Here is a 17,651-nt window from a genome sequence, read left to right on the forward strand (position 1 = left end):
ATGTCAAGAGCACTGAGAACTCGTACTTACCATGCTTGTCACCTAAACGCAAACAGACAAGGTTTCATTGTCAATGTTCAGTTTGCACTTTTTGGCAAGTTTAATTCAAACAGTCTACATGGATGCTGAGAGATTTGTGTCAGGTCCACACATTTATAGAACTGATTTACAGATGTATTCCTGCTGAAAAGACCAGCATATGTTGTGTTTTGGATGCTGGTGTAGCACCAGGCTTTTTAAAGACCATGTTGGAAAATCTTCACCAACTAACACCATGTTCACACCTGCCACGTGGGACATGTCATGACACGCCAAAACTAGATTTCTGTCTATTAAAATCAATGGTTTAATTTAGTAAGAAAACAAAGTTATAATGTCTTAATTTGATGTGCGTTTCTCAAAAGCATCATACACCAAATATGGTCGCACATGTAAATTCACAGATTAGGCATTTCCTGAAACCATAGTTCCAACTAACTTTTGCAAACATGTCGGAACAACAGCTTTCGACATGTGGTTTCGTGTTAGTATGATGTGGACTTAGATAATTCTGTTGAGCACAGTAATATTCTTACATGCAGCACATTCTATACATTCAATTTCATTTGAAAAAAATATATATACACATTTCAATCAATATATTTTAGCATGTCAACAATCAGCACCATTTTTAAAGAGTGCATATGTGCAGAAATGCATAAGGGAAACCAGGAGTACAACACAAGAGGGAACCCGCAATGAATCAAACATCAAATAAAGCAAAACCTGATGGATTAATAGTGAAGCAGTCCTGAGATAACATGTTCATTACAGCAGCATTTCAGAGATATTACACTGTGGAGAAAGATGCTGGATAAATACAATGAACACCATTTACAAGCTTTTTTTTTTTATTAATGAATGAACTATATACATTAATTATGAATTGATGAATTAGCAGAAGGCGACTAACTTATTATACAGTTTTAGGAAATAGTCACAACTTCTTAGTTAAAAGCAGGTCAGGTCATTTGGTTCAAAAACATTTTTTGTAATGCTGGTTGAAAAAGTCTCTTCACATACCAAAAGCAATACCTAAGTTAATTGGTGTAAATGTATTTATTTGTAATGATATCATCTGCGGAAGGTGTAGGACCATAAAATGGTCATCCAATCATTTCCCTCAAACCGAGGGCTGTCCTACCTGCCTTTCAACATATGTATTTGCACACCTCCATGCACGTTCCATTATGAGCTTTGTGCTGTAATATTTTCTCACCAGTGAATGAGACATGAGGTGATCTGACAGCATTGAATTCAACCCTCCAACAACGCCATCTCTCATCATGTCACTGTTTAGCCTCTGCTCGGTCATGTGTTTTGGAGGAGGCATGGCTTTGGAGAGTGATTATGCAGGCAGGGTGGAATCTTATGCTTTTAAAGCTAGCTTGCTATTGCAAACCTCTCTAAAATCGCCTACCCTATCTTTTATTTCTTCAAAAATGCATTGTAGTATCAGCGGGTGAACATGGTGCTGACCAGTACAGAACTAGTCCTACCCAGCATAAACTAGAACTGAAATATTGGTCCATGCTGGTCTTTTCAGCAGTGATATAACACAAGGACTGAAATGTTGGTTTTAGATTCAAGGATTTCCTGAATATTACTAATTTTGATTATGACCAAATTGTAAATTCAGTAATGAAAAAGACCTTTTTTTAATGTATAATTATGATTTTAGTCATATGCTTCCCATGACATGCTAAGCCCTCTGAAGTCACACCGCACATGCTAATAGTTAAACCAAGATTAAGGACTCAAGCAGATGGACTGCAGAAAGCATCTTTGGGAAAGATTTATAGCTGATAATATGGCAGTTTGAGATCACTGTGGCTAGGGTTTCATTACAGACCAGCTCAAAGAGTGGCACCATAATGACAGTCATTTCAGTCAACATGTCTCAGATAAGAGCACACTGGGCAGGTTTACTATAATGCTACGCTGCAAATGGCAGGAGGAAGCTCAAATTCTTCCCCGCTCCTGATTTCTAATTTGCTTTAGATGAGAGTAGACAGAGACCCATACAAAAGCTGGCTGTTTTAACTCAGGTAGCCGCCAGTGTCCCTGAAAGACCAGCCATTCATGGCGGAAATGCACACAGATGCTCCACTAGGCACACACACACACACACACACTCTTACACACGCACACAAATGGGGGAGTCATTAATCTATCTGAGTAAACTGGGAACTGTGGAAAAGTGTGCTGGTCAAAAGGAGTTAGTCATCACCTCACAAAAAGAAAGAGAAAGAAACAGAAGGAGACCGAGAAGTCAGACCAACCTCAAGGTCCTTTCAGTAAACACAGACATTAGGAAACGACCCTTGCAGATGTATCTTAAATGACAGGTCAATTTATTATCAGATTATCCCTTCCACAAAAGGCCCCTTTTTTTGTAAGCCGCAGCCTTTGTGGATGAGATGCATTTGATGTAAGGTGATTATATGCTACACACTTTGCTGTTTATATGACTGAATCACAAAGGGGGGGAACGATTGGAAATGGTGGGAGAGAATTGGGGGGGGGGGGGGAGGGGATTTCAGTAGTTTCATTAATGCAGCATGAGAAAAGCGTTTGACGGCCAGTGGGTTATAGAAAAAAAAAGCCAAGAGAAAGAGCGAGAAGAGAGGGGAACGCCACAAAAAGCATCTGAGTGACGGCCCTAATGGGTCTCTTTGGTCCAGACTTCTTGTGCAGAGCGTTTGGGAAGAACAGATGACCTCATTAAACTCCAGAAGAGATAAAGGCAAAGCAGCGCAGGTTTTACTCTAGACTGTGCTCTTCCTGTAGTCATGTGGCCGCTTGTGTTGTTTAAGCAGTGACCACAATCCCGCTGAACTCTGACCTCCAGCTCTCAGCCACTCTCACCAGCTGAAGCGTACTGCCAGCACGAGACAACACTCCACACACGACACAAACATGCAAACACGACACACAGAAAGACATTCACATAACCAGCAAAGTGCACTGTGCTTCTGTGGCTTTGTTTCATCATATAATGGTTTTCAAATGTTTATATCTCACATCTTTAAAGGAACTTTTTATTGGTCTCATGATAGTTGCATTTGCAGAGGCAACTATAGCTAGTTGATTTACCTGATTAACCTTTCAAAACATTCTTCTGTTTTTTTGAGCATCCTGACATAGTACCACTGAATGAACCAATAGTGTCGGTTTGGGGACATGCATTTGTTTGCCTGACCAATGGCAGACAGAGAGACTTTTTAGGAAAACTAACAATTTGACGATTCTGCAGTTATTTTATTGCATGCATAAGTCAGGTTTATATTACATGCGTAAGTCATAACCCACAATTAATTTTGTGAAGACAGTGGCATAGAAATAAGACTTCACCTTCCATATTAAACTTTTACTATTATTAGAATCAAAATGTATTGCAAAGATTCTACTTAACTAAAACTAAAATTTAGCAAAATAAAAAAGCTAAAATGAACTAAATTGAAATGAAAACTATAAAAGCATCGCTGTTACTTGAAATAAAATTAATATAATTAAAATTATATATATATATATATATATATATATATATATATATATATATATATATATATATATATATATATATATATGGAGCTTTTATTATGTAACAGATGCTTACTTATTAATAAAGTCCATTTAGTGGTTTATGAACTTTCATAAATTAATTCATAATTTAACTTTTTTTTCTGTATACTACAAAGATGGAACCTACAGATATAGTTTGTGAACTTCTAAAAATACTGTCCCCGAAATTACAGGGATAGAAAACTGGGATTTATAAAACCTCAGTTCCAATTCGGTGAGTAGCTAAATTGTGCTGCATTATGGAACAAACTTAATAGATGCTTTTGCTTTCCAGAGCGATTGAATTTCACGTCCATATTAATTTCCAAAGTATATGCTGCTTTTCAGGTCTGCGGCATGTGCCGACAGTTCCTGCACTCCAGCTATATTTAACCAGGAGCCGCCGTGGGACCTATAGCGATAGACTCAGAGCACACGCACTTAGTGGTCAATGAGAGACAGAGGCCAAAGCGGCCTGGAAAACAGACAAGCGTGAAAGGAGGATGCACATCGGGGACGGGGTAGAGGCACTGAATTATGTATGCTAAACAGGCCGTCACATGCGAGGGATCTAGGTTACAGGAATTAGAGCAACAAGGCATTCACAGGAAACAGGAAGTGAGACGCATGGCAACCACAAGCCCAAAAGCAGAAAAGCGCATACCTTTAGCTTGGAATGAAATTCGCGAGATTTCCTTCTGGCAAGAACCTGAATGTGACTAGACACCTGCGGGGTAGGGGAGGGGAGGAAAACAAAGGAACAGCCTGTAACCATGGCGATGAAAAGCCCCCCTGCAACTGGGCAGAGCCAGACGTACCTTGATGGCAGCTTGGATTTCTCGAACTTTCTTTCTTGCTAAGACCTGTATGTGACTAGACACCTCCGTTTTTCAAAACGAAACAAGAAAAGCAAAAAGAAAAAGCAATAAAGAATTACAGACATTTTTAACAGGCATAACATTTGAGGAGGGCCTTCGTAAAAATGAAAGCGTGGCCAAGCCGACGGCCGCCCAGCGCACCGGCCCGCTCAACTCCTCACTTAAGTGAGCTGATTAAGGAGAACGCAGGCTTCTTAAGCACATTAAGAGAGCGCAGATGTGATCTTCTGTGTGCTGAATGAGAATGGCCATGTCTAGTATTCTTCGGGGAGGAGAGCGAGAGCGGCTGCGCGGGCCCCGGGGCCCTTTAAAAGCCGCTCTGCATATTCCACCAAGTCAGAGTTCTGTTTGTGAATTATGTACTAATGGTGCATTAATAGTCATGTGAGGTGGGAGGCTGTGTGATGTTGTAGTGAAGCTCTGCTGTTCCTCGTCTTAATCAGGCCAATCACGCACAAGTGGTTGTTGAGCGGGCCTCGCGCTCGACGCCGTGTGTTAATGAGGTCGGGGTGGTCTCCGGAGGCTCGCCACTCTTGACTCTCCAGCCTGGCAAAGTCACATTTACACATATCTCAGCAGCACAAGTGGCCCTTTAACCTTTCCAAATTAATTACAACAATCACTTCAATGGTTCAGGCTCAGCCAAATGAAATTACAATGGGATTGTTGTGATGTTTCAGCGTTTGGGTCGATTTCTGGACTTCTCACTTTGCTGCGAGTTCAACAGGTGTCAATCTTTTATAATATCATACACATAGATTTATGTACGCTTTTTTCTATCACTGATAGGTATGTTCTGGGTTACAAACAATTTCCGCTCTGTCAACATAATCTGTGGCGTGCTGCAGATTACAAAACTTAATAATTAAAATCCGATGTATACTACACCTTGCACTTTTTAATTGGAAGTTCTGAATTAAAATGCAGAAAAGTTTCTGTACTTACATTAACTAGTTGTAGCAAATATGTATGGTCATTTATATAGTCCTAGACAATGGTCGTTTTTCAAAAATATATAAATACTTTACAGTATAGATCCATTAGTTAACGTCAACTTTAACTAATAATAAGCAAATGCATGTTACAGAGTTTACTAATCTTTGCTAGCATTATTTAATAACAATCCAAATGTTCATTGTAACTTTATGTTTGCTCAGGTCCAATAAGAATAGTGTATTAGTAAATACTGAAATTAACACTTACCATATTTTCCGGACTATAAATCTCACTTTTTTCATAGTTTGGCTGGTCCTGCGACCTATAGTCAGATGCGACTTATTTATCAAAATTAATTTGACATGAACCGAGAGAAATGAACCAAGAGAAATGAACCAATAGAAAACATTACCGTCTTCAGCCACGAGAGGGCGTTCTATGCTGCTCAGTGCTCCTCAGTGCTACTGTAGTTTACCCCTTAAAACGCTGTAGACGTTAATGTTTTCTCTTGGTTCTTGGTTCTAAATAAATGCGACTTATAGTCCAGTGTGACTTATATATGTTTTTTTTTTCTCGTCATGACGTATTTTTTGACTGATGCAACTTATACTCAGGTGCGACTTATAGTTCGAAAAATACAGTATATTAAGTACTTTTACAGTATATTGTTGTACTAATGTACCTCAGGTCCATTAGAAATATCAACAGGTACAATTTTGATTTTAATAAGATTTTACTAAATAATGAAATTAACACTATTTCATTGTTAGTGAAACCTTATTGTACAGTGTTACCAATATTTTATTGTTGAAAGCAGCAACTGACCACTCAAAATTGATAATTTTAGACGTTTAGTGAGACATGTAAAGTTTAAGTTAACATACTTAAATTAGCGTGATCATTTAGATATTGTGCTGCTAAATCACTTAAGGGGATTCACTCTTACACTGTATGTTTGAGTGATCAGAAAGTGGCCTGGATACTACATAACCCGGAATATTCATATATCTAATTTAAAACAAAAGATGTCTTGAATCACAATCCCTGTCTGCTGTAGTAAATCTAGCTGATAAAGCTTTGAGACAGAGCCATCTAAGCACAGCCCACTGAAGTGTTACTGCTGCACGAGCACATACAGATCAACATCACAAATTACATTAGTCCAAAAAAAAACAAAAAACACGAATTCATGGATTTCAAAAGACATTTCAGTTCTGAACAGGCCATTTGTGTAAAAACACGTCTATTTAATTTTTATTAATTTTAGTTTTTTTTTTTTTTAAATAAGCCTTTTTTTAAATAGTGATGCTTTGTGATTGCTATTGCCATAACTGTTCAGCGGCGTGTTCGCATACAGCTGAATGAAACATCTGCCGGCTGAGCCCAGCGTTCAGGCTCCATCTCTTCTACAATCGCATTAGCGTTCTTGCACCCAGCCTGAACATGCTGCAAAGCTCCATGCTCCTGCATGAGTGGCTATATGTGTGTGTTTGTATGTATGTGTGTGTGTGTGTGTGTGTGTGTGTGTGCATTGTATTAACCTATGTTTATGTGTGTGTATGAGCAGGGGTGGGCGATATAAAAATAAAAAATAAAACATTAAAAATTAGTCAAGATAATTGGTTTTCCAATCACTTCAGCCGCCTAGATGTGCAGTAAAAGATGGAAGATGCCCCACTTGTTAATTTATTCTATTTCCAACACATCTTTTAGGTTTTTCTGAACAGGTGTTCTATTATACAACCAAATACATGAGCAAACCATTCATTTTTCAGTCAAGCTTTACAGGGCACACATACTTTCTATTCAGTAGATCTGACTGAATACAGACATTTTTAGCACTTCAGCTGTCAATTTTATAATTTTTTTTATAATATATTTTTATATATCAATTAACACACACACACACACACACACACACACACACACACACACACATATATATATATATATAATGTCATAATAAAGTTATTGAATTATTATATATAATTCATTTTGTAATTTATAAGCTTACAATTACTGTATATGCACTTGCAAACAAGAAAAGCCTTTTTTTTTTCTTTGAATTGAAAAAAGGGATTCTGAGCAGATAATGTATTTTAAAAATTGCAATTTAGATGACTGAGCAAAATATATAATATTATTTTTTTCTGTAAAAGTATGATTAAAAAAAAAATAATTTAAGAACACTGTAATAAATATTTTTCCTTTATATCGCCCAGCCCTGAGTGGGAGTATGTCTTTATTTCTGCTGGTCATTGTGTGAGCTGTATTTCTTCCTGCAAAAGCTTGGAAAGCAGATGCATTCGACAGTACTGGCCTTCCTGTTCAGTGGCATGCATGCAAGAACAAGGATTCTCTTACCTGTTTCCTTGTCCTTGTCTTCCCAGTTCTGAGTTTAATGTATCTGGCAATCAGCTCATTCCGACCTACGGAAAGACATTAGATGAGATGTGTTAATGTAAAAACTTTGGAAATGGGATACTTTTAATTTAACTAACCTAATCAAAGCAGGAATGCATGGCCTTGAGTTTGTATGCATGAGCCAAACTTTCTATAGCCTCAGTTGTTCCCACCATGTTAGTAACATGTAGCAATCCTAACCCCATTGAATCAACAAACATGACTATTTACATTAAAATAGCCCAACAACTCTACAGCCTTTCAATTAAATCTAATTTAATCCCAGTATTTTCAAAGCCTCATGCTATGAAAAGAATCCAGATCCAGTCTTTCATATGGTTAAAGCACGTAATGGCATAGGAACCATACCTATTCATTTAAAACACTACTGTTCGCACTAAATAATAATTAAAGCATGGTTTTGTAGTGATCTCCAATTAATGGCAGCTCTACACATTCTTGCGCCCTCGGCACTGCTCTAATTACTAATGCTAGGCACAATGACCCCTGCTTAGCCTTTTCATGTGTTAATAACATACCGCCACCCCAAAACTATTACGCAAATTACAGGTAAAGAGCCACTCTAATTATGTGTCCAGCTTTAGCCAACGGTTGCCACAGAGCTTTTGTTTTTTTGATCATTTTTGTTTTGTTAATAAAACTAGATTTTTAAACAGCAGCCGCAGAATTGATGTAGCTGCAATTTACCACGTGTCCACCTAATTTACACTGGAACCACATTAAACTGTATTTACTGCTAAATATAATTAGCATAAAGTAAAAAGAATACTAAATAGAAACATGAGATAGAAACACATGTCGTTTTGTTGTACATATGTATGTATATAAAAAATAAAAAAGTTGGTCAAAAGAAAGATGTCATATTGTCATGTTTCAATACAAATACAGTGTATAGTCTTAAAAATGTAGTACTTGTCAAAGCTCACCAAGGGTGCATTAATGTGCTCAGGATACAGTAAAGACACTGATATTGTGAAATAGTATTGCAATTTTAAATTGTTTTCTGTTGTAATATATTTAAAAATGTGATTTATTTCTGTGATGCAAAGTTTAATTTTCAGCATCATTACTACGGTTCTCTGTGTCACATGGTTCTAATATTCTGGCTTACTGCTTAAGAAACATTTCTTATTATTATCAAAGGTGAAAACATTTGAAACCGTATCAATATGAAACATTCATATTTATGCAGAAATCATGATATACCAGCATTCAATTGTTCAAATTTTATTTTTATTTTTTTTTTTTGGGGGGGGGGGGTATGCGTTAACATTTATCAAATGTGAGAGCAAAAACATTTTAATGCTACAAAATATTTTAATTCAAATAAATGCTGTTATTTTGAACTTTCTATTCCTCAAATCCTGAAAAATCCTGAAAAATGTTTCCAAAAAATATTAAGAAGCTAAACCTGATATTATATAAATCAATCAAATCTGCATTGGGGTTTCTGCTTTTCCCTACACCAACATAAATTAGCCTTTATTAGTATAGACCTTATTTAAAAAATTTAAAAATTAAAATTTTTTTAAATCTTTGGCAACAAATACTGCTTATTTAAAAAGAAATGACTTGAACTCAACAAGACTTGATATTTAAATTCCCATCTAAACACCTAACAAATCACACATTAAAAGTAAAGGAAGATTTGTGAGGGAGGAACGGCAGCAGATGTGTTCTGGGTGAGGAGTGGGGTGACTGGCCGTGGCCGTGGCTGGGCTGAGGTCTGTTGTTTGTGAAACAGGCACACACTGAGAAGGCAAAGGCCCATCATCCACCTGCTGTGCGCTGGGCTTGCTGTGTTCAGGTGGGATGGGTAATCTCCTGAGCTTCTGCTATAAGGCACACCTGTCGTGTGAAAGGGAATCTCTTTCTCACTCACTCACCTCCTCTCTCTTACGTACCAGTCATTTTCCTTTCTGTCAGCAAAATCCTCATGAGCTTTAAAACCAAGAGGAATAATAAAGAATGAAATGCACCTGCTGTTGCTAGTTTTCTTTTCATGTCCTGTGTACGTTTTAGCACTTGAACAAATTATGCAAATGAGGTAATGATGCAAACACGCCCAAAAAAATCAGTGCTGAACATAATTTGTATAAAAGTTATTCTACTGTGATCTGCATCCGAGTGTAACATATCATCCAAAATACAATTATATTTAGTTCTATTCATCTGTTGTTAACTGGATTTGGTTATGTGGGCGTTGCACTCAAAAGTGTAGGAAGATAAGCATGGGTTTGCTGGAGCAAGTTCAAGTAGATTAGTTAAATGATTGGAGAAGACCTGCGCTCTTTATAAGATTTATAACATCTATAACAACTATAACATAACAGCAAATAGATAGGGTGAATTTTCATTCAATGCCTTTAACTATGTGGTCATCAGCAAGTGTCTCTGAAAAGCCCCAACTGGGGACTGAATCCTAGGAAGACCAAATTCTGGAAATACCCACAAACTCGTACACATGTGGCAATATTGAGATGTCTAAATGAAACAGTACAGTACAAACTCCTTCTACGAAGACCTTGTACTAACAATTGGTAGCCCTCCCAAACACAGCCTGAGGCTAATGAGCATATGATTCCAATATGCGTGCTTGATACATGTGCAGGCTGAATAGAGGGACAGCTCTCTTTCTTCACATAGGCCATTCTGATAAGGCTATAACAACGGTGGGAGATCATGTGACCTCCAGGACAAATAAATAGCATCTGGGGATTTTCAGTCCTAGCCCACCTCCCCAGCGTGCCAACACTGTAATCTCTCCCAGATGAAGCCACGGTCTCGCCACTTTCAATAATTCACACACTGTGTACACATAACATGACAATAAGGGCATTCATGCAGAAGCCTGATTCCTAGATCAAAGCTCACAAACGGCCAGCTGTAAGCATGCTTACTGCTGAATAATTCATTATTTTCACCGCCTTGGAAAAAAACCTTGCTCAGCGGGACTTTCTTCCCTGTGTTTGCAGTGCAAAACAAGGTTGGCAAAGTCAAAAAAGAGGGTAATGACACACTGGAGGTCTTGAAACCCCAGGAAAAAAGCTTCGCCCCAATGACAATAATAAGAGAAAATACTTTTTAAAGTAATATGTGTTCCGGTTTTATTCTAAAAGAGTGTGACCAGGTGCCCTGTAAATTCATATTCAGATATTAAATTAAAATATTAACAGTTCAGGTTACAGAATCTCATATGCACTACCCAAAAATTCAATCATGATTGTTTTGTCATATATTGGATTAATGAGTCAAGTCAATAAGAATATTTATGAATAATAATAATAATAATACAAATAATGAAGAAATTATTCACTTTGTGTGAACAGGTTGGAATGCACCAATTTAATTTAAAGTCTTGTTTGTGGTGGATATTCATGGCGAATATATTCATTTTGCAATATGGTGAACATGAGAAGGACGGCAGAGCAGTGGGTGGGAATCGGGGAGGATGTGAACTCTTGCAAGAGCTCTCCAGTTGTCAGTCAAAACAGCAGGGAAAGGATTAGGTATTTATGGTCCTGCTTAAATAGCAGAGCATCGGGCAAAGAAGAAATCCGTTCTCGAGTAGGAAAAGGCTTCCCTTAATTTCAAAGACACCAGAGACCATATCAATAGCTCCTAAAACAGCAGAAGCCACTCAGTGGGGCCTGCCGGCACCCCTCTTTCTTGGATTGTCCCCCATCTGACTCTTCATTCAATTAGCAATGCATCTCCACCCTTTGCACCAACTCCCTCAGAGGAAAGAGGAGCGGATTGCCTCCCCGTTTCCTACTGAGAGCTGTCAGCACTCCCACCTCGATTTAGACACTAACTCATCCTCCCCTGCTCAGACTTCACAGATATGCACCGACAGACTCTGGCCATTGAATAGGGTGTGTCTTCGATAATTTCGCAGTCTGGAGCCAAAGCGTGACTGTAGCTGGACATTGGCTAAGCCAGAGACCAATTAACAGTCCTGGAACAAGAGTACACCGTCTTCTTACATCCGTCCATTCCTTGGTTCCTGCATCGCCTCCTTGAACAGAGGAGGTTTACACAGCTGCTGCATTGGCCACTACTCCCCCCACAACCCCCCGCTGCAGCCCGCTTTACCACATATAAACTCTCACCTTACTGTGCTGCATCACACTTTTTAATTAGGATGAGGTTTCATTGCCTCAACTGGGCTGCTCTCAAAAGGCTCAGCACAGCAAGCATTTTCTCTGTGTTTTATAGCCGTTTCTCAGATTTGCCAAAACACCCTAGCAGCAGTGGACTTTCAAATTACTAATCACCAGTAATGTGTCAAGACTCAATATCTTTTCTCAGCTCACAATGACACCTTTCATCTTCAGCTTCAAATATTCATAAATTGTAAAGTCATTTATATACATAAAGAGAAAAATATATACAGAAAAAAATATATATATATGTAAATATCTACTGTCGCTTGTGAAGATCAATGTTGGGACTTGATATAAAGTCCTGCTGAACAATCATAGGTCCAAGCTGATCTAGTTGATAAAGCTGGTCAGTGCAGCTGGCTAGGAACATAGGAAATTCAGTTATAATGTCCTAAAATTCAGCTTGACCACCCTAAGCAGCATGTACAATAGGCCTGGAATGGCCCTCTATAGTCATTAGCTGGTTGATCAACTGGACTTCAACTGGTAGAACATCTTAGACCATCTGGTTATACAGTAGCTGGTAGACCACCATGGAACAGCAATAAACCAGCTGCTATGTTTAGCAGCCCCTTCTCCTCCTCCTGACAGTTTGAAGTTATGAATCCATCCTCATCAGCCCTTACATTAGCATCCTCTGAGCCCTATGGTAGGTTCAAGCAGGTCAAGATTACTGATTAACTGTACTGTGTTTTGGTGGGCCTTTTTCATCCTGGTAGACCACCCTGGTCAAGCTGGATAGTGCTGGTAGACCACCTTGGAACAGCAATAAATCATCTACTCTGTTCCAAAAACCTGCTTGACCACCTTGTACTGCAACCCTCTACATTGCGAGTAAACCACTCGCATATTTGACTAAATCCTCACTCTGGGTGACTAAATAATGTCTATCATTAGCCATTGGCTAATAAATTCCTAGATTTTACTTACCAGTATGTGTGGCTAATTTAATTTAGAATAGATATATTTCACATTGTGAACACTGAGATTTTCGCTCTCCATCAAGTGATCTGTACTATGTGCACTATTTAATCTCAATGGATACGCATTGTACCTGTATTTAATGTACCAAAAACTCTAGGGTGAATGTGCACAGCTCTTTGCTGATAGCACTGTTTCTCACAGAAGCAAAGAGAAACATCTAATGCATCTTACATGCCACGCTGTATCGACGGACTACATTTAAACAATAATCTTTGTTTATATTTTTCTATCATAATAAGAATTCATTTAGAATTATTTAGCTTTTAAGAACAAGCAGAAGATATGCCGGTTTCTTATGTTTTAGGGGGAACTAATGCGCAAATGGCAATCTAGCAAGCTAGCGCTCATCTATCATCTTTCGTGTATTGATTTCAGCAAATCAGTTCGCGCGAACGCAGACAACGTGATAACTATTCATGAACCCAGCACCTCATTAATCCTTAGTGCATTTTATATTGTTATCAGTAGTAGAATTAGTAGTAGTAATATCTTAAAAAAATACTTCATCTTCTCTTTGACCAAAGATATCATAAACATCAGCACCAGTCCTAAGTTCAGTTAAAATTACAAATAGCCTATGCATTCGTATATGGTTACCAAGTTTTACTTCTAATTATCAAAGTTTTATCATTAAATAGTGCTTTATAATCACAATGATATTGTGAATATACAGCTTGAATGACAGATATTAATAATATACATTCAGATATGTTAGAAGTTGTACCATTTTACAAAGATTAGCTGATTTGGTGGAATCATGTTTATATATACATATACATATACACACACACACACACATATTAAACTAAAATATTTACATGCCAATAGCAACTACATGGTCAAGGTGTGCGTAGAGGTTTGTACTGATATGACCCAGTTCCTTTAACAGGGTAATGCAACACATGGCAGCTCCCTTTTTCTCCACCTTGCAGTCTAAATGGGACCAAACCATCAAAAGCAGTCTTTACATTAACACCCACTCAACCCTACAGCAGATTCAGTCTGGTTAGAATGGTTGAGGAACTGGACTATCATTTGGTGAACCAGTTTTAGACCTGGTGAAAATCTTGATCAAGCTGGTTCGAGTTGGTATAACACCTTGGAGCAGCAACAAACCAGGATTTCAAGTCCCAAAAATGAGCCTGACCACCTTAAGCTGGTATGAGTTGTTTTTTTCTTGCAACTTGTGGCTGTGTCCTCCTCCTTACAGGTCTAACTGTGATGAAACCATCAACACCAGCCCACCCATTAACATCCTCCCAGCCCCTCACAGATAGCACTCCACAGGAGCCAAAGAGCCTCTACAGCAGGAGTGTGTTATATCATTTAAAAAGACAGCATAAAATTGCCATTGATTCCACACCGAGGGGGTGAAGCAAATAAAGCCCCATCATCCTTCCTGCCAGCATGTCATAGCAAAGATGATTTAATCAAAGCAAAATCCTGCAGCTCGGCTCAAACCCCATGCCATAAACATTGTCCTCATTTATAGTTATAGCATATTAAATCCTTTTAATGGCTTTGGTTATGATGTTTGATTGCTAAAAACACATCACTTTTTTTTTTTCTCAGAGCTTTTTAAAGGACTCATTTCCTGTTATACCACATTTGTTTAACACAGGCCTGACCGCACTCACATCTGGCCGGTTGGGCAACTATGATGTCACTGGATGCTGGAGCGTGGCCATACAGCCAGTAAGCAGTGAGAGACTTCTGACATAAAGGCGTATTTCAACCCATCCTGAATCCGTCAGTTATCACAGCACAAAGGATGGTTTTAAATGAAGTTTGATCATTCTTAAAATTACTGCTATGAGATTTCATACTTGTGCAATAAAGCATTCTTGTTCTTCTTCTGAACAAATGACTTTCATGAGCCACTTTTTTTTCATCAACTGGGCAAAAAATGCAAACCGACTGAGCAATGTTATCAAATAAATTGCTAGTCAAAATACCCAAAGACAAAATGTTAATGTTGAATGCAATGAATTGCGTATGAGTTTTTTGGGGAGTACATTTTAATAAAGATGAACATGTTTGGTTGCTCGTAATTAGGGGTAGTGCAATTATTGAGTAGCACTTCCACAGTCACTATGGACAATCTTTCACAAAAGCATGAATTCTTTGGGTTTGATATTCTCCTGGTGAGACCTGTGGAGACAGCAGCCCTTCTCCTGTGTGCAGTACAAGACACAATGCCCCTGCTTCCCTGTAACGCGTGATAGATGACTCGAGGGTCTCCGGCTTCCATTAGCATCACAATAGACTAAACCAACAATATGGAGGCATTCACTCCAAGGGTCCCTGGCTGGGCTGGGCTGGGGGAAGGGCCAGCGCAGGGCAAAGGGAGGCAGGCAGGAAGCCTTTTACTCTCAAGAACAACAGCATTCAAGGAACACGGCTTGCTAAGAGGGAACCCACATAGACAGGAGACAAAGAGAGAGATTTGTGCCTTGGAAGTTGAGCAGGTGACACAGAACTAGATTCTAGTGCACAAAGTGAGGCACCAAAAAAGGAGGTTCGTGCAAAAGTTTTTCCAGGCAAAATGATTTTCAGGATTGTGACTTGCTTCAACAACTAAGTACATTCACAACTGAAAATGCAAATTACCAAAATGTTCTTGTATATTCTGCTTCAAGTGAAATCAGTAAACGTGACAATATATCTGAACTCGAACTTCCATCAGGATGAAAGTGCTAAATCTTAAAAGAGAAAGCACCTAACCTTAATCTAACAATTGAAATCTGTATAGAAAGACTGTTTATAAACATCTCACTCATGCAAACCAGCTGCCTATATCAGGGGGCTTACATTTACACGAAGGGTCATAAGATAAATGTTTCTTTACTGGCATTATTGTTTCATGAATAACGTTTTACCTCAATTACACAAAAAGTGCGTAAGAAATGTAAGATTTTAGGATTTATCAAATGTTCTTCAAAGGTCACACTGACAAAATATTAAGCACCTTTCACTGAATGGTTATTTGGACAACCAAATAAAGTCTCAGCACCTTAAGTCGACCAAATTTGTCATGCACTTAGTGGTGCCCTGGCCTTTTTAAGGACAAAACACTAGCCTCTCACCCGTCCTTTGGCTTGAACAAGCTTAGAGTTCAAGATTATGCACTTTGCCCCATGACCTAATGAGTGTGTGTGTGCACGTGTCTGGGTTTGGGCCATTCGGACGGGTCCTCTGTGCCATCTGCCACCTGCTGAGAAGGCAAGACCTCACTCACACACACTCTATCACATACATTTATGCATCCCCCACTTAACCACACTCAGAAAGCCCACTCATGAGAGAATGGAACAAGAAACAAGCTTCTTCATGTCATGTCCATTTATTAGTGATGTTTGCCAAGACAGGACCACTTATACAAATAATAAAAATTTGGCGACAGACTATTTTCTAAAAACGTATAAAATCTAATATACTTAGATTAAACGTAAGACTACTGTCAGAACTAAGGATCAACATATCATAGAGATTTGCCTAAAGGCTCTTTGACTTGGGCAACTGATGAACCACCTAGCAACCACAGTGAACACTTGCGCTGGTGCCCATGCACACAGAGAAATAGAGCTGTGTGCAAATGGTATGCATAAAAAATTAGGGGACTATGCTGCTGATGAAAATTGCATCATGTGGACTATACCTGCACCACTATCCACAAACCAGAGCAGAAAGTGAAGAAGTAAAGTAGGCTTTAGTCTATACACTTTCAGAAATTGGTACAAAAGCTGTCATATATTCCCTTTTAGTATAAATGAGGTACAAAGGTCTACCTTCTGAAAGCTCCTGGCATCTTATTTTTTTTTATTAATAGATATTATAGTGTTTTTTTCCTCTTTGGGAAACAAATCTCAGCATCATGAAGGTACCTGCTAGTCACATTTAAGCAAAAAAGCAAGCTAGTTTTAGGGGTATCAGGTAAATGGAAGTACTTCTTCTGATATCCGACCTATGCACATATTTTAGAGCTCAAAAACAATACTTAACAACAAATATAACTAATGTTATATAAAATTATTTATACACTAATATTATATAAGATAAACATACAGAGAAATTATTTGAATGGACCGAATAATACAGTTTTGGAGAAGTATTTAACCCCATCTTGTAAGGAGGCATTCATTTTGTCAATAATGCAGGATATATCTCATAGGACATAGGTACACTGATGGTACATCTTTAATCTTTAAGATTTTCATTAAATCTAATATTCACAGGCTTTTATATATTTCCAATCCACACTTGAGCCAAGGATTTCTGGCTTTGTCTCGCAGCTTTCATATCTATACTCCTATATTTTATGAGCCATTTCTCAATACACATAAAAATCATTAAAAGCATTTAACCTTAATGTACAAAAAGCAGCTACTGTTTGAGCCAATCACTTATCAGAAGCTCATGGGTGATGGCTTATAATGATGGATTAGTGTGCATCCCCAGTAGACTGTAACACAAGACTGCATTCAATAGACACACTTGTTTTTGTGGTCTGCAAAGGACAAAGAAATAGGTCTGCATGCCTGAAAAATGTTTCATGTTTCTTATTCAGCTATTACGTCTGCCTGAAAATCCCCCCCCCCCCCCCCCTCTATAACTGTCATGCAGTGCACTGCTGGTCTGAAGTGAGTGGGAATCTGGTATG

The 17,651-nt window shown here is 38.3% G+C and overlaps 1 protein-coding gene across 6 annotated transcripts in view; it reads right to left on the reverse strand.

Moving 5' to 3' along the window:
• The window catches only part of LOC128016516 (transcriptional enhancer factor TEF-1-like), a 71,398-nt gene that overhangs the window by 12,381 nt on the left and 41,366 nt on the right, over window positions 1-17,651 (reverse strand). For 4 of the 6 annotated variants that reach the window (XM_052601068.1, XM_052601069.1, XM_052601066.1 and 1 more), the window contains 3 exons: window positions 7,782-7,846; window positions 4,422-4,484; window positions 4,268-4,330 (listed from right to left, as the gene is read on the reverse strand). In XM_052601068.1, the coding sequence (XP_052457028.1) occupies window positions 4,268-4,330; window positions 4,422-4,484; window positions 7,782-7,846 (191 nt within the window). Of the gene's footprint in view, window positions 1-30; window positions 2,465-4,267; window positions 4,331-4,421; window positions 4,485-7,781; window positions 7,847-17,651 lie in introns of those variants that run through there. The other 2 variants (XM_052601070.1, XM_052601071.1) reach the window with 2 other exon arrangements.

This window comes from Carassius gibelio, chromosome A7, assembly GCF_023724105.1.
Source record: "Carassius gibelio isolate Cgi1373 ecotype wild population from Czech Republic chromosome A7, carGib1.2-hapl.c, whole genome shotgun sequence".
Lineage (NCBI taxonomy): Eukaryota > Metazoa > Chordata > Actinopteri > Cypriniformes > Cyprinidae > Carassius > Carassius gibelio.